Source organism: Carassius gibelio, chromosome B10 (assembly GCF_023724105.1).
Source record: "Carassius gibelio isolate Cgi1373 ecotype wild population from Czech Republic chromosome B10, carGib1.2-hapl.c, whole genome shotgun sequence".
Classification (NCBI taxonomy): Eukaryota; Metazoa; Chordata; class Actinopteri; order Cypriniformes; family Cyprinidae; genus Carassius; species Carassius gibelio.
This window is the reverse complement of record NC_068405.1, coordinates 3,434,114-3,451,569: the sequence shown is the minus strand read 5'-3', so window position 1 is coordinate 3,451,569 and position 17,456 is coordinate 3,434,114. Positions and strand designations below refer to the sequence as shown.

Genomic DNA, 17,456 nt, shown 5'->3' with positions numbered 1-17,456 from the left:
TATTGTTTTCTAATAGTAAAGCAAATCAGGCAACATAACCTTTACAAAATTGTCTCTTGGTAGTTTGATTTTTTTTTATTTTTTTTTGAAGATTATGCTGTGTTGTGCGTGTATCTCCATCTTTGGTGAAATATAACTCTTTCAAACTCTTTCATAAGTCTGTTATTCAAATTTCAATTGTAATTTTTTTTTTAGCTTGAAGGAGATGACAGTTATTTTGTTGCTCTCGACATCTCGATGGCCATTGAGTACATCCATTCCAAAAATGTCATCCATCAAGATTTAAAGCCACCCAATATTTTGGTAAGACTTTTTTCTATAGTAAGTATATGTAAAAACATATACATTTAATGATTTAAAACCTATTTTGATACTATTAACAGATCGACCAGTTCTCAAAAAAGGCTGTACTGACAGACTGGGGCCTTGCCAACATCAGAGACACGGTTGTACTACGAAAAGGAAGCAGACTTACTGGAGGAGGAATAGGGCCAATGGGTGGAACCTTTCTTTATATGGCCCCAGAGTGTCTGGTTGAATTTGAACAGGCTTCCAGAAGTTCTGACATCTGGTCTCTGGGAGCAACATACCTGGAGATTTTCACGAAATCAGTGCCATGGACAGTGAAAAACCAAAGAGAGTTGTGCAGTCTAATGGCCAAAAAGGTGCCACCACATGCTTTACAACATCTGAGTGACAAGTACCAGTTTATTGGTACAATGTTACACTATGATGTAGCATCGAGACCTGAAGCTTCCTCTGTGGTGCTGTCCCTAAAAACAGTGGAGGGGCCAGATTTAAAGAGCCGTTATGGTTACGAATGGTAAATGTTACAGATTATCACATGGACTGTGCAAGTTGTCATTTCAGTTTGTAGTACAAAAACCAATGTTGGTAAAATGTTAACATTATAATCACAGCCGTTCTCTCTCTCTGTCTAACACTGCTGGTATGTTTCATTATTTGTTTCAATGTATGTTCACATCATTAAACATGTTTTGCATCTTCATTTGTAGCACTTTTTTAATAATTTGGTCCCTTTATATGTATTTATTTTGTTGATGAGCAGTTAAAAAGTCCCTGTCTCATTGGCCAGCAGTTGGTATATTTCATTTGCCTCTGCAAATGTGGATGGAATGGGAGTGCCTCTTGTTTGAAGGACTGTGGTGAATTTCTCCACCAACATGAGGTAAGCCGCCAAAGACCCATCTGGTGATGATGGGAAGTTTGTATTTTGCAGAATAGCCTCTGATATTTTTCTGAATTCTTCATTTGCCACCAACAAAGGCTCATCTACTCCACAAACAAGCTGTTCTGCATACTTCAGGAGGTCGTTGTCTACTTTGCAGAGCATATCAGCAAAGCCTGCAGGAAGATACAAATTCCTTTTTCACATTGGGTACTGTTTTTCTGAACCTTTTTAATTTGGATGATAAACAGATACCTTCGGGTGGGGAAGTAAAGAGAAGGTCTGGTTTCCCAAATGGACCTGGAGCATTCCTTTGCTTGCGAATGTCGTGAGTGTTCCACAGTCTTTGCTCTATGTTCAGCTCTCTCTCAAGAAGGGGAAGGTGTGTATATTGCAGGCAATTTCTGTAGGTTAACATGTATTGTTATTTTTTTCATTTAATGAGAGCAGATACATGGGGGATGACAAGAAGTTTTAACTTACATGTGTACAGGATTGTCTAAATTGAGCATGCCAGATTCCATCATGGCCTAAAAACACACATTTTTTTAGATAAGTAAATCTATTACAAAAATGCCTTCAATTAAGCATCAATAAGCATATGCTATACATTCCAACTGAGACAAAAACAAAGTTCACCTCAAATGTCACCTGCCATTTTTTGATCCATGTTTTCTTCAGCATACTGTTGAAGCATTCAGCTCGCTAATAAAACAAAATATTATTTCTTTTTATAATATATATATATATATATATATATATATATATATATATATATATATATTGCATGCATTATAATATATAAATCCATTTATGCTCACATGCCTGGTTATGTACTGATGTGCCCACTCTGAAGGAGTCTCGTCCTTGATCACCAGACTCCCGGAAGTGAAATGCCACTTGCATCTGTCCGACGAGAAGATTTTCCTTTCCTCTGTCTGCCCTTATGAATCGTGGGCAACCTATAATAAATACAAGTAATATTTTCAATAATAATAATATTGTCTACTGATATAAGAAGCTCTCACCTATCATGTTCATTGTAAGATATCAAATATACTTACCACTGTGTTCCTGAATGGCATCAAAGAAGTACCTTGCAACGAAGGTTTGCTGTCGGTTTGAGGTGCCAGCCTTAAGCCAAATGATTTTCCTAGAAAACCTATTAAAGCCATTTCAAGTATGTTAACAGAAATATAAAATAAGTTAGATTACATTTCAGAGACTAAAATTACTAAGCAATGAACTTCATTAAATGTACAGGTTGTATACCCATCAATACCAAGATGTACCCAGATTCCACAGAATTTCAATTTGTCATTTCCTACAACAAATTATAAAATATGCATCACAATAAATATATTTAATTTAATCAAAACATCAGTCAGAAAACTAGTTAATGCTCTTTACTCTACTCTGTTTTCGATATCTATGACTTTCTTCAGCATCTGTAACACTACTTTGTTTATTCATATTCACTTAATAATTAATCATATTTACCATCAATATGCCAAGTGTAATTTGGTCCACGGCTGAAGTAGTTCCTACGTTCAATCCTTTTTTTCCCAGGACATCTTCTAAGAAGACCACTGGCATCAAGTTCTCTCATTATTACAGCCACATCATTCCTAGAGAAATAACAGAGAGAAACATTTTGGGGGAAAAAAGCTTGACCACATCTTTAAAAAACAGGGTTAATATAGATAATATATATACCTGTAGCAAGGCTGGATTCCTCTGACATCACGAACCCGTTTGTGCATTGCACGGATTCCTTGCCAAGGTGACCAGTGCATAAGCTCACTCTAAATAAATATTATTTTGGATTATTACCACAATAAATATTTAACACCCACACACCCTCCAGGAGCAGGGTTGGACACCCTGGCTTAATTAGATGCATCAGAATCAACAAATCAAAGCATTTGAGTTTACATGGAAATTACTGCCAGTGTTCAGTAGAAACACAATTAGGTTTATGGGTAGTCGGGGCCTAATGGTTAGAGAGTCAGACTCGTAGCCTGAAGGTCACATGTTTGAGTCTCAGCACCGGCAGGAAATGTAGGTTGGGGGAGTGAATGACCAGCACTTTCTTCCACCCGCATTACCCACAACAGAAGTCTCCCTGAGCAAGTCACTGAACCCACAACTGCTTCCTGGGTGCCGCAGCAAAAAGTGGCTGCCCACTGCTCAGGGTGTTTGTTCACGGTGTGTTTGTGTTCACTGCTGTGTGTGTGCACTTGGATGGGTTAAATGCAGAGCACCAATTCAGAGTATGGGACACCACACTTAGCCACTTGGAGATTTACTTAAGGCAGTTATTTGCAGCTGACTGCAGGTGTTTTAGAAAATGACTGTAACTGAAATCAGGAAGTTAGTAGCTTTCCAGGAGTAGGAATGCAGAACACTGCTTTAAGACATACTGTACCATAACAGCATGGCGAATTTCATTATGGGGCCTGTCAAAACTCCTCCGTTTTAAACCAAGGGATTTTAATAATCTTCTTAGATGCCTTTCACTGCAAGATTAAAACATAAGATGCTGTAAACATTTTTTTTCTTCATTTGTATAAGGATATATTGTATATTTAACATCAGTGAAGCAGTACAATATCGATTAAACTTAACAGTAACACTTTCTATGAAGCCCGTATTTAAAACACATTATAAGAGTATTCTTATGACATTATAATGAATGCATAATGTATTATAAAAAACTTTATAATATGTCGTATCATCTCATGAGTAATCATAACAACAGTTTTAATGCTATAATATTTACTTATTTGTGATTATAGCATTTAAGATGATTTATAATACACAATGAACATAATGCATCCACTTAACTTACAATGGATTATATTTCTCATAGTTATAATATATCATAAGTCTCATATCTTGCCATTGTTAACTTGTTACTTTACTTAAAGCAGACAATTACCACTTATAAATAACAACAAACACAATAACGAAAATAAAAATAATATTTTTCTTAAACAGCCATAAGATCAGATATCTGATCAGATGAATGTGTAATATGGCACATTTGATTTTAACTATGTTTATTGTAATATCAATAAGATAGTAAGATACTGTACATATCTTTTTTTTTATAATGCATTGTGCATTCATTATAATGTGTTATAAATATGGGCTTCATAGTAAGTGTTACCAACTTAACTAAGCTTAATGATTACCTGATTTTGTATCCAGAAGCAGCAAGAAAAGAGCACATTTCTCTTTGTTTGAAGCCATTGTCAAATAGCAACTTTATCGTTTCATCTAAATAAGTTAAGGGACATTAAAGGGGTTTTTTCTTTTTTTTTTTTTATTCTGTAAAAAGTTTCAACATTCATTCAGTAGCTTTAGCAAACAGAACATGATAGTATTACGATCTAACAAATAACAATACATTTATAATATAAGCCATTTAAATGCAGGATACTTATCTCTGTATCCATTCTTGATTGACTGAAACAAACAAATATATATTTAGTTATAAGACAGAACCATTGTTTTTACAAAATCATTTAATTCAACAACTAGTGTTAGACTCATACAGGTATATTATAATTAGACTAAGATTTCAATCTAATAGCTTGAAAGAATTTGCTTTACTTTGACGTAAAGTGACCATGGTTTTATTATAGTAAAAGTATAGTAACATGTTTTTTTAGTGTAATGATTACCATTTGTATAACCACAGTTTTACTACAAACATCATGGTTAAACTATGGTTAGTATAGCAAAACCATGGTTAATCTGTGGATACCATGATTTAACTATATCAACCATGTGTGTATGTGTTTGTGTGTGTGTGTGTGTGTGTGTGTGTGTGTGTGTGTGTATGTGTGTGTGTGTGTGTGTGTGTGTGTGCGTATGTGTATGTGTGTGTGTGCGTATGTGTATGTGTGTGTGTGTGTGTGCGTATGTGTGTGTGTGTGTGTTTGTTTGTTTGTTTGTTTTTTGGTAATACAACCATGTTTATTTTTTTACTACACTTTGCCAACATAAAAGCTCGCTAGTTGCAATATGGCTAACTAACTTTTTAAACGTGCACTAAGACTCTCGAAATGCATGTTCTCGTCTGTATATAACTTAATTAGTGTAACATTTGAATAAAACTGTTAAAATATAATATATCAGATGCGGCTTACCTCCTTTTGCCATCCATCAACCGTTTCATACACTTCCTCTGAACCGCGTGCGTGTGACGTCACATGGGGCGGGGCTACGCGATAGTCCACCTGAGTCCGTTTCGTCTGATGCCTTTTTGTCTGAGTCCTTTTCGTCTGATGCCTTTTGGTCTGAGTCCGTTTGGTCTGAGTCCGTTTCGTCTGATGCCTTTTGGTCTGAGTCCGTTTCGTCTGATGCCTAATTGTATGAGACCTGACACCTGACGTCGTTTTTCCTGAGACCTGAAGCTTTTCAGTCTGAGGCGCGATGCCGTTTTGTCCAATGACTGAAGCCTTTTAGTCTGATGCATGACGCCTTTTCATTTAATGACTGAGGTCTGAGGATGTCCTAAAATGTACACCGTACATGTGATACATATAAGACATGTGATACTGTTCCAGAAAATAATGATTCCCATCATCACATCTAAACTGGTTTCATCTCCCCATCGTGATCTTCTTCTCTCGTGTCTGGAAACAGTTTGTGGTTGATATCCAGCACTGATGTGGTGTAGTTTTTTCTCAGCCAGAGGATCTCTCAGTCCTAAGATCCCAGACCTGGTCAAAGTGAAACACACAATCCAGATGAAGTTGTTTAATGGACAGAGAGCTCAGCTTATGTTCTGTGTGATTTTACCCTTGTAGTACTGTACACTTACCATTCTTCAAGCTGTTTTGAGACCTTTAGAGAAGCTTTTTTTTACCACAATTTACCACATCCTCTTCTTTCACTCCTTTCAAGAGCATCACTTGGTCAAAACCCCTCATTTGGCTGATGAGATCATCTGTACAAATTAAAATACTGCAATAAAAATGTAATTCAGCAAGAATTAAGAAAAAGTTACAGAGGCAAAGGACTTGCTCATGAGACTGCATTAGCACGTGTAGTTCTCAGAGACTCTAGAATTCATCTATTGTAGCAGTAAATGTGTTTTTTTCCTCTAGAATCTTTCTCCAAAGTTCCTGACTTCTCTCACAAATGTGTTTTAGTCTGTGCAGTGTCAGGCCTGGCTTCAAACCATTCAACTATCAATCCACAATTTATAACATAGCATTTACAAAACAGTGAGATAATGTCAATTGGTGTTTAGATCAACTAAACCAATTTCATGATACTTGTCTACTCTTAAAACAGGTGGTGTGTTTTTAAAAACATAAGATGAAAAATGTCCAGTCACACTTTGCTAACATGCTGTAAATGTAATAGTATAAAAAGAAATCAAGGCTGGCATGACCAGTTCTGTGAGAGATCATTATAAAATGTTGTATAACACAGCACTGCTTCAACACACACATACCAGAGGACTTCTGTTTGTTTGAGCTCAAGATGGCCATCTTCATTCCTCATCCTGAGCAAATCATTTCCTTGGTCTTCCTTCTCTTCTGTGAAACAAGATAATCTCTACTTACTCTGTGTGCAATTAATATTGCTCATTAAACATAATTAAGTTAATTTAAAGTAAGATTCAGACCAGAGCATTTGAGGAGTAAATGTTGATTAAAAAAAAATATTCTAAACAAATGTACCTGGGAAGAGCTGATCATGGCAAGATTCGCTGAGACTCAGTAATAGCTCTTTTAGTTTTTAGGAAGGTTTGTGAGGGTTGGCTCTTAAAATAGCTGTTGAGCTCGATATTTTAGACCTGAAAAAGAAGAACAGCATTATCTGCAAAAAATCCTTTAAGACAGAAGGAAGGAAATATTATTAATTACGTGTGTAACCGGCCTGTCTATGGCACGGTTTCGATCTGCGTTGTGTTATAAATGAAGACACGGATCACAGGAACTGCTGCTGATGGAGGGTTTATTGAAATGGGGCATGCAGGTGCTGGATGGAGCAGAGAGAGTACAACAATGAGAAAGGTTTTCGTTCTGTGATTTTTCCACCTCTCCTCAGCGTGCTCAGCGCGGTCTCAGTGAAAATCACAATGATAACATCAAAAATACAGTGTCAGATAAATCGTTACAGACATTTATCCAGATATGATATAATCTTCTGCAGCAAATTTTTAAATCAAACATGAATTAGAATTGATGAATTGAACAAAGTGATACAAAAATTAATTGAAGATCAAATGAACAATTATCTATACCTGGATGGAGCAGAGAGAGTACAACAATGAGAAAGGTTTTCGTTCTGTGATTTTTCCACCTGGACAGATACAACACCAGTTAATTGATTCACTAAAATCACTGTGTCCTACTGACGCACATACATACTCAAACCGCTGTACTCAATGATAAACCATTAGATGTCATCCATCCACACATAAAACAATTTTCAGTACGTTTGTAACACTCTTAACAATAACATTTTAGCATATTAAGTACTTACTAACAATTCTGGTAACTTTTACAACTTTATATTGGCGGAGCACCGCTAACTGCTTACCTCTCCTCAGCGTGCTCAGCGCGGTCTGAGGACGCAGCGCGGGCTGAACAGATATGACGTCACAACGTAAAATCAATATAAAACTCATTTCCCAAAAATGACTCAAATAAAGGACAAACCTAAATTATCACATTTTCGTGAACGGCAAATACAAAATAAATACATGAAAATTGAAAGGAGGGATCATTAGTGAAATACATTAATATAGATTGTGAGTACACACCCTTATTAACATCCGTCACATTCACCCCTCCTGAATTTCACTAATATCCTGACCAAAATGACAAAAGCAATTGATCCAACAGAACCAGATTTTCAACGAATCTCATTCGCAGTTCAACATTGTAAGTTATCTACTTAAAAGATTAAGAAAAGTCCAAGATTGATCAAGTCTTAGACATTCTCAGAACAGCATGCTGCCTTGTACAACACACAAAAATCTGGCCTATATTACACTTAATGAAATTCATACGTCACACACCCCTTCACAGTACTGTGACTGAAAAATAACATATTAGATTTTTAAAATAAAGAAAGAACTGATCCTGATCTCTTGCCTAATGATGACCCCACCATCTGACTGTAAAATGGTCTCTGTGTCATGGATTCAATCAAACGGCTAACTTTTTTGACAACCCTTCCTGCACGAGTCCTAACACCCTGTGTGTCAGTGGGAATTTGTGCTTGTGTGTCAGGAATACTGTTAGCATGAGAGTCATCCACAGTCTGTATTTGTGAGTTAGTGTTATTATCATGAGATTCAGTTTCTATAGCAGAAACTTCATCAGAATAACCACCAACGGCCTCATTTTCTCTGGGATTTTGATAACAGACACTTCTTCGACTTTGAATTGAATTATCAGATTCCAAATCACCATCATCACACAAAGGTTCTTGATCTTTAACTTCATCTCGTTCATCAAGCACACATTCCTTTGTTCCATCATCAAGACTCTCTTCTTCTGATGAATCAGATAACTCAGACATACAAGACTCTGTCTCCATAGTCTCAGCATTTAACTGGATGTCCTTGCCATCTTGAGGTGGTTCAATTGGTAGAAAGCTGACATCCAAAATCAAATTTCGATGCACCACCTTGGATTTCCCAGCATCATCAATCAGTTTGTAGATGTTAGTTTGAAGGTTTCGATCCTTTACAATATAGACCGTTGGATCCCACTTGTCAGCAAGCTTTTTCTTTCCTCTTTCACTTTTGTTTGCAAGGAGCACTCTGTCTCCAATGTTCAAACATGTACCCTTGACTTTCCGATTATAAGCCTTAGCCTGCTTTTTCTGTTCTTTTTCAGTGTGTTTCTGGGCAATGTGCGCTGCTTCACGAAGGTAAGACATAAGCGTTTCTGCATAACTGTCATGGTCAACAATCACAGGGTCATGCAACACCTGCCCAAAAATGACATCAACAGGTAGCTTTGGAATGCGACCAAACATCAACTGAAATGGGGCGTAACCGGTGGTCTCGTGTACTGTGGCATTGTATGCAAATGTCAATGTCTGTATTTGCTCAGGCCACTTGTGTTTCTCCTTGAGAGGCAGAGAACGAAGCATACTGCCCAGGGTCCGATTGAACCGCTCTGTTCCACCGTTTCCCATCGGGTGGTACGCTGTAGTGTGTGACTTCTTAATACCTGCCAGCTTGAGCAGTTCTGCAATGAGGGTACTTTCAAAGTTGGTCCCTTGATCCGTATGAATGCGTGTCGGGAACCCATATATGCAGAAGACATGATCCCACAGCTTCTTCGCAATTTGTTTTGCTTTCTGGTTCACACATGGAAAAGCATGAGCCAACTTTGTAAAGTGATCTGTCACGACTAATACATCTACAGAACGCTGCTTGCTGTCCTCAGCACTCCAAAAGTCCAAACACACTAACTCCATAGGGGCCGAAGTCCTGATGTTCTCAAGTGGGGCTCGAGCAGATGGCTCAGGTGTTTTGGCCAATATACATCTCTGACAACATTTGACATACTCCCTTATGTCACGCTCCATTCTAGGCCAGAAAAAGCGTTGTCGAGTTAGCTGAACAGTTCTTGACTGTCCCTGATGTCCAGCGAGATCGTGCACACCACTTAAGGCTTTAGCCCTGAGACTAAAAGGAAGTACAAGTTGGAACTTCTTATGATGGCTCAAAGGATCTTTTGAAACACGATAGACTATTCCATCTTGAACCTTCAGTCGATCCCAATGCTTAAGAAGATCTAGAGCCTTGGTATCCATTCTAGCCACTTCTCGCCTTGACGGACGTTTATTCTGACTCAGGAAGGGTATAACCTTCGAGATTACTGGGTCTGACTCTTGGCCCTGTCGGATCTCATCGAGAGGGATTACTGCAATTGTGTCGTTTCCAGGGATTGCTGCATTCTGAATGGACTGGATTGCCTGCATGGCCCGTAGCTCAGTTACAATCTCCCATTGATCGTGGAGGCTCAAAAGGGTCCTGACCGTTGTGTGATCACAAGACACTGAGTTTGACTGAGACAATACATGAAGGGTGTTCACTTGTAAACGGAAAATGTCCTGAACTCCATCTTTATCAACACTTTCAGCCTCAGAGAGTAGACTGCTGTATTGCTCTGTGATAAGCCTGCGACTTACTGTTTTTGTGAAAGGATCACGGCTCAAAGCATCAGCTACTGTGTTCTTACTTCCAGCAATATGCTTGAGATCAAAAGTATAAGCAGCAAGCTTAGACACCCAGCGCTGTTCACAAGCATCGAGTTTAGCCTTTGTTAGGATATAAGTGAGTGGATTATTGTCTGTCCATACAGTGAACGTGTGGCCCTTTAGCCAATGACTGAATTTTTCACACACACTCCACTTTAAGGCTAAAAACTCGAGCTTGTGTGCTGGATATCTCTTCTGAGAGTTACTCAATGACTTGCTTGCAAATGCAATCGGGCGTGCTTTTTCCTCACCTGCTGGTATCTGTGATAGCACAGCGCCAAGCCCTTCCAGAGAAGCATCGATTGACAAGACTAATGGAAGGGAAAAATCGGGATGTGCCAAGACCACACTCTGCAGCAAGCTCTCTTTCAGCTTAGAAAGGGCATCGTCACACTCTGGGGTCCAGTCATCTGGCTTCAGCTTTCTGTAAGTGCCTGCCTTAGCCTCAGTTTTGACCTTTGTCCTCCTCTTCTGTCCAGCAGTTAGGGAGAAGAGTGGTTTGGCAATGGAGGAGCAATTAAGGATAAAGTGCTGGTAATAGAGGATCATCCCCAAGACAGATTTAATCCTCCGTACAGATGGAGTGCACCCATCTTCTTCCATGAGGTCAGCTTTTGACAGTTTTGCTATGGCTTCAACCTTTGAAGGATCAGCGGAAACACCATTCCCATCGATGATATGACCTAAAAACTTAACGGACGCTTGCATCAGATGGCACTTTTTTGGGCTTAATTTGAGATTGTGGCTCCTCAATCGTTGGAACACTAGCTCTAACCGCTCCAAAGCTGAAGTCTCATCAGGTGCAAACACCAATAAGTCATCCAAATAACACAGCAGACTGCTAAAATTCAGGTCCCCGAAGATACTTAACATCATTCGCATAAAAGACGCTGGGCTATTACACAACCCTTGAGGCATCCTGTTGTACTCATGGAGACCTACTGGAGTTGCAAACGCGGTGTACTTTTTATCTTCTTCAGCCATGGGGATGTTATAAAAGCCTGACGTTAAATCCATAGTACTGAAGAGAGTATTTCCACCCAAAGCAACGAGACAGTCTGATTGGTGTGGGAGCGGGTGCGCATCCTTAATGGTCCTAGCGTTCAGCCATCTAAAGTCTGTACAGATCCTTAAGCTGCCGTCCTTCTTCCATACTAAAACCAAAGGTGAGGCATACTCACTCACTGATTTACGGATTATTCCTTGCTCTTCCATTTCTGAGAGAACTTGGCGTAATTTTTGATAGTGAGCAGGTGGTACCCGACGGTATGGAAGTCGAAAAGGGCGTGTGTCAGTTAAGTGGATGCGGTGAACAAAACCTCTGACCTCCCCACAATCCAGAGCATGTTTGGAGAATACATCATTGTAGCTCTCAAGCAACTGGACAAGCCTTTCCTTTGCCGCATCACTGGCAGAACATGAGTCAATGTCAATGTCATTGAGGCTTACGGCCCTAAGTCTCTGTTTAAGATCTCCTGTGACACCAGGTTGGTAAATTTTCTCGGATGTGGGCACCTGAGCATGACTGACACCCTGCAACAGCTCAAAATCTTCCACAGCAAGACACGGGAATACATCAGCTAGTTTACAGTTCCTTTTAAGGGTGACCGGCTTGTCCGAGAGGTTGGTAACTTTTAAAGGAACCCAACGATCTCCCCACAGAGGTGTAACAACACGGCCTATGATGATGTCCCGTGGCATAGCTCTGGAAGAAGTGGCCTCCACGACTACAGTGCTCCCTGGTGACATGATAGTATTACTCGGCAGCCGTCCCCAGACAAGGTGTTCTTGTTTGGCCATTAGGGTGACTGACTGTTGGAGCTTAGCAGTCCCAACCTTGTCTGGTGGATCTCCACCTCTCCAGCGGCAAGTATTTGCCATGACATCCAAGAATCGTTCACATGAGAAAGATGGCTCTGAAACACTGTTTACTGTCCTCCAGTAATCATCACTGATCTTCATTCGGTGCATGAGGAACTTAATTACATTGGTACCGATGATTAAATCATCCCGTTGCCCTGGCACGACTAAAACAGGGACTAAACATCTTTCACCATACACTTTCAGCTCAACTTCATACATGCATTTTGGCTTGGTTATTTTACCTCCACATCCTATTAACATTATTTCTTGTGTCAATGGTGTGGGTTTTGGCAACACATCTTCACTGAGCATTCTACTCTCTACTGCTTCACTGAAAGTGCATGCCATAGATCCTGAGTCCAACATTCCCTTCATCTGGAATCGGTCATTCACATATACAGGGGCATAAAATAACTCATCAAACACTTCAAGAGTTTGCGTATTCTGTGCAATCACTTTGACTTCAGCTGGAGCTTGTGCACATGCACTTTCATAAACTTGCTTAATATCTGCATTTTCGAGGGTTTGTTCCATTCCACCCACACGTCCCCTCTCCAGGTGTGGGTCGACTATTTTAAAGTCGGTGAACCCTGAAGTGGCTTTGTGAACTGATTGCCAGTGCTGGGTTGACTTTCTGTACAATTCTTCTTTATGTGACCAGGTTGGAAACAGGCGAGACAGAGTCGTTGTCTCCGACAGTGCGCTAAAGTTGAATGCTCATGAGAACGGCATACCTTACATGGTCTCATAGGTGGTTGGCTTGGTCGAGGACACCTAATCTCCGCTTGACTATTCTGGAAAAGAGCACGGTCAAGTAGACTGATGAGTGTCTTCATACAATTATCATCATTCTGTGGAGGAGATGGAGTGCCAGCATTAAGATTATCGGACGGCACAACAGGGAAACCACTAGCTGCAATCTCATTCTCTGTAAGTGACTGAGTATGAGCTGTAGCATTCCTCATAACAATGTTACGCTTGAATTTGACTGCTAACTGTTCCTTTTGTTCAGTATGATATCTGTCGAGATGCTCTTGTACTTCACTCGCCGTCCACTTATCTGGTGCTTTCAAGCGGAAAATTGCTGACAATGTTGGGTCTGGGCAGTATTTGACAAACATCATAGCTGCCTCCTGGCATGGGTTATCCATCTGCCGCCCAAGTCTATTTAAAGCCTCCTCTGCAACATCCACAGCCTTATTTAAACGGACCCAATACTCAACTGGATTTTCCCCAGCAACAGGTACTGTGCCGTAGAAATCCGCTAAAGGCATAGAGGAGAACCTGACCTCACTGAAATGCTGTTTCAGAATATCAAATATTACTCTGGGGTTCTCAGAGGGTCTTAGGGAAGTGTTACTACGAAGGGTTATTCGAACAATGTCTTTGGCTTTACCCATCAGCCTCGAAAGGATTTCATGATGATGCTCAGATACTGGTAGGCCTCTTTTCCGCAGGTAAGTGTCCACTAAATCCTCCCACTCATGCACACTGAACTTATCAGTTACATCTCCTCGGAAAACAGGGGGCTCCCTTACTTCAGACTGCATGACCAGTTTAACTCCTGTTAGATTTAGTGAGGGTGCCTCTGAGAATGACTGACCTGCACCTAAACTTTTTGTCTGTGCATTACTGGCTTCTCTTTCCCCACACCTTTCCCCACTTTGAGCAGAAATTATAGTCTGTCCTACTTCCTGAGCAATGTGTGTTATGAGGTTATACCATGCTGCATCATTTAAATCAGGGCTGACTGATAATGGATTACTCCTTAACTGGCTAGGTGTTTGTTCAGTTACTCGAGTAGAACAAAATTCAGGTGTTCGTTCTACATTACCCCTCCCTACAAAAGGAGTAAATGAATGATCACTGAGGTGTCTTCCTCTTGCAAAACTTGAATCTGACATGTCCCTATCAACATTAAAAGTATCTGAATTGAAACCATATGCCATTATTCCTGTTTAAGTTATCAAAACACTGAATAAAGAATTCAAATGGCAAAAACACCAGCAGAACTAAATAAACTAGAGAAAGAAAAATAAAACTAGTAGTGCTAATTGTATAGTAAAGTGTCCAGTTCTTTGAAAGTGCACCACTTTGTGTTACTGCTCATCAGAACCTGGTCGGAAGTGCAGCATCCACCGGTGATCAAACGGCATTGACTCTTGGACGAAGATCCGAGGTGAGCTGATCTTCATCCGGGTCACGGCACCACTGTAACCGGCCTGTCTATGGCACGGTTTCGATCTGCGTTGTGTTATAAATGAAGACACGGATCACAGGAACTGCTGCTGATGGAGGGTTTATTGAAATGGGGCATGCAGGTGCTGGATGGAGCAGAGAGAGTACAACAATGAGAAAGGTTTTCGTTCTGTGATTTTTCCACCTCTCCTCAGCGTGCTCAGCGCGGTCTCAGTGAAAATCACAATGATAACATCAAAAATACAGTGCCAGATAAATCGTTACAGACATTTATCCAGATATGATATAATCTTCTGCAGCAAATTTTTAAATCAAACATGAATTAGAATTGATGAATTGAACAAAGTGATACAAAAATTAATTGAAGATCAAATGAACAATTATCTATACCTGGATGGAGCAGAGAGAGTACAACAATGAGAAAGGTTTTCGTTCTGTGATTTTTCCACCTGGACAGATACAACACCAGTTAATTGATTCACTAAAATCACTGTGTCCTACTGACGCACATACATACTCAAACCGCTGTACTCAATGATAAACCATTAGATGTCATCCATCCACACATAAAACAATTTTCAGTACGTTTGTAACACTCTTAACAATAACATTTTAGCATATTAAGTACTTACTAACAATTCTGGTAACTTTTACAACTTTATATTGGCGGAGCACCGCTAACTGCTTACCTCTCCTCAGCGTGCTCAGCGCGGTCTGAGGACGCAGCGCGGGCTGAACAGATATGACGTCACAACGTAAAATCAATATAAAACTCATTTCCCAAAAATGACTCAAATAAAGGACAAACCTAAATTATCACATTTTCGTGAACGGCAAATACAAAATAAATACATGAAAATTGAAAGGAGGGATCATTAGTGAAATACATTAATATAGATTGTGAGTACACACCCTTATTAACATCCGTCACACGTGCAACTGCAATTTTTCAGACTTTGACCCTGTCCAGATACATGCCAATAATGCCAAAGCACAGCTTCCTTAACACACACTAAACCTCTCCAATACTGCTCCGGAGCGCTATACAAAGCTTAGTGTATCCCATCATGCATCATGTTTTGGAATAAATCGTCAGACTTTTTGCCGAGATCTCACAAGAGGTCACGGAAAGCTGTCCAATGTACAGTATGTGAAATATTTATAATTAGATATTAAATATCTCTGTAAACACTTACGTGTCCCATAAGGCAGTGGCTCCCAATCCTGGTCCTGGAGAACCCCAACACTGCACATTTGAGATGTCTCCCTGATCAAACACACCTGATTCAACTCATCAGCTCATCAGTGAAGACTCCAAGACCTCAAAAGTGTGTTTGTTAGATAAGAGAGACCCCAAAACCGTGCAGTGCTGGGGTTCTCCAGGATCAGGATTGGGAAACACAGTCATCAAGTGATGAAACGTTCGACACACATTGTGGTCACCATGCTCACTTGAACACTAGGCAAAATACAGGAAAGACGTCAAATAAGTAATCAAGTGGTCAAGTGCAAAGATGGCAAGTGTGGGTATTTGGACAGTGCAACAGTTTAAAAAAACAAAAGATGCACTACAAATTATAACAGCAGGAATGTTTGATAAAAGAAACAAACTATCACAGACTTACTGCTGCATATATCTGCCTCCGCAGCTTTCTGTCTTCTCCATTTCTGAAGGAATCCCTCTCCAGAAACACCACTGGGCTTCCTTTACGTCTTTTCAGCTAAAAATAAAAATAAAAATAATAAAAAAGGGGAGAGAAAATAAAATTGAATTATATACAGTATGTTAATAATGATCTGTGAGCATAATATTTAGATATAATAAATATATATATATATATATATATATATATATATATATATATATATATATATAAACTGATATGAATGAACTGCAAGATGGAAAAATACATGTTTTATTATTTATTTATTTTTAGCGAGGTACAGAACATATGATTACTGTGATATCTGTCATATAAAAGCACATAAAAACACTAACATTACAGTGATACAAACATAGCTGGTTTGGTGATTATTGTATTGTTGTATTGATTATTAATATACCATAGTAAAACTACAGTTACTAATGTCCCGTTTACTGCGTTTTAACTTCACATTTCATTTATTACTTTTGTAAGTGTCGTGATTACCATGATTTTACTACAAATACAACTTACATCACTGATCCTGAAATTAATAATAATATAAAACGGATCGAAGGTCTATGGCACGTCACGTGACAGATAGAGTTTAATCACACTAATTAGCAGCTGTGTTCATTTATTTAAACGCAATGAAACTCAAAGACAGCCGCGGATGACCGATATAATACAGCGATTAAACATTTGGCATTAATCTGATTAATAAAGAAGACAGAATACATTTTATAAAAGGCATTAAAAGAGCGTATATACGACTACTCACCCAAACTGTGGAACTGATAGCAAGTATCGCGATGTGTGCTGAATGAGACTTCTTGAACGTGATTTCATAGCGATAAACATCTCATGTCCTCGTGTCGAATTCTGACGCCAAAAGTTTCCCACTGAAAGCAATGAAGGTCGTAGTGCTTCGATATTCGACGCCGAGAGGCACATTTGGCGTCATAAAAGTGACGCTAGGGGCGCTTGACCATGCTTTGGTTTTTGACGCCTTTGGAGTGAGAATGGGTTGGCCCTCCTGTCTTATCAGAAATGTCCTGTTCACTTTTTATCACAGTTACACCTCTAAACGTTAGTTAAGGGTGTTTCTCAAGGGCATCACATTAAAGCATAACACCTTTTGTACAATAAAAATAAAATCGAATGCTTTTTGATTAACTTTTTTTAGCTGTAGACAATAAAGATATTTTGAAAATAAGTGCATGTCATTTATCTCAAATGTTTTATTTTATTTATTTTAAAAATACATGTATTCTCTTCCCTCAGATGCTGTGAAGAGGTGGAGACTCTGAATG

General features: G+C 39.2%; 1 protein-coding gene across 1 annotated transcript; it reads right to left on the bottom strand.

Annotated features, from left to right (window-relative positions):
- Window positions 1-690: 690 nt before the first annotated feature.
- Window positions 691-17,187, bottom strand: LOC127966183 (uncharacterized). Its single transcript, XM_052567020.1, has 18 exons — window positions 16,925-17,187; window positions 16,126-16,221; window positions 6,892-7,042; window positions 6,663-6,747; window positions 6,024-6,149; window positions 5,347-5,922; window positions 4,635-4,660; window positions 4,387-4,471; window positions 3,618-3,708; window positions 2,906-2,994; window positions 2,690-2,817; window positions 2,462-2,513; window positions 2,254-2,351; window positions 2,011-2,151; window positions 1,829-1,890; window positions 1,673-1,719; window positions 1,445-1,593; window positions 691-1,365 (listed from the first exon to the last, which is right to left on the bottom strand). Exons 6-18 carry the CDS (start codon window positions 5,373-5,375, stop codon window positions 1,070-1,072), a joined length of 1,293 nt encoding a protein of 430 aa, XP_052422980.1. The 5' UTR covers window positions 5,376-5,922; window positions 6,024-6,149; window positions 6,663-6,747; window positions 6,892-7,042; window positions 16,126-16,221; window positions 16,925-17,187; the 3' UTR covers window positions 691-1,069.
- Window positions 17,188-17,456: the final 269 nt, after the last annotated feature.

Bases quoted from the DNA above. Each gene is read 5' to 3' on its own strand.
- LOC127966183 (XM_052567020.1), bottom strand. From the start codon at position 5,375: ATGAAACGGTTGATGGATGGCAAAAGGAG. The intron at 2,352-2,461 runs GTATACAACCTG...TGGCTTTAATAG, and splicing joins GTACATCTTGGTATTGATGG to GTTTTCTAGGAAAATCATTT. The intron at 2,152-2,253 runs GTAAGTATATTT...TATTTATTATAG, and splicing joins TGCCATTCAGGAACACAGTG to GTTGCCCACGATTCATAAGG.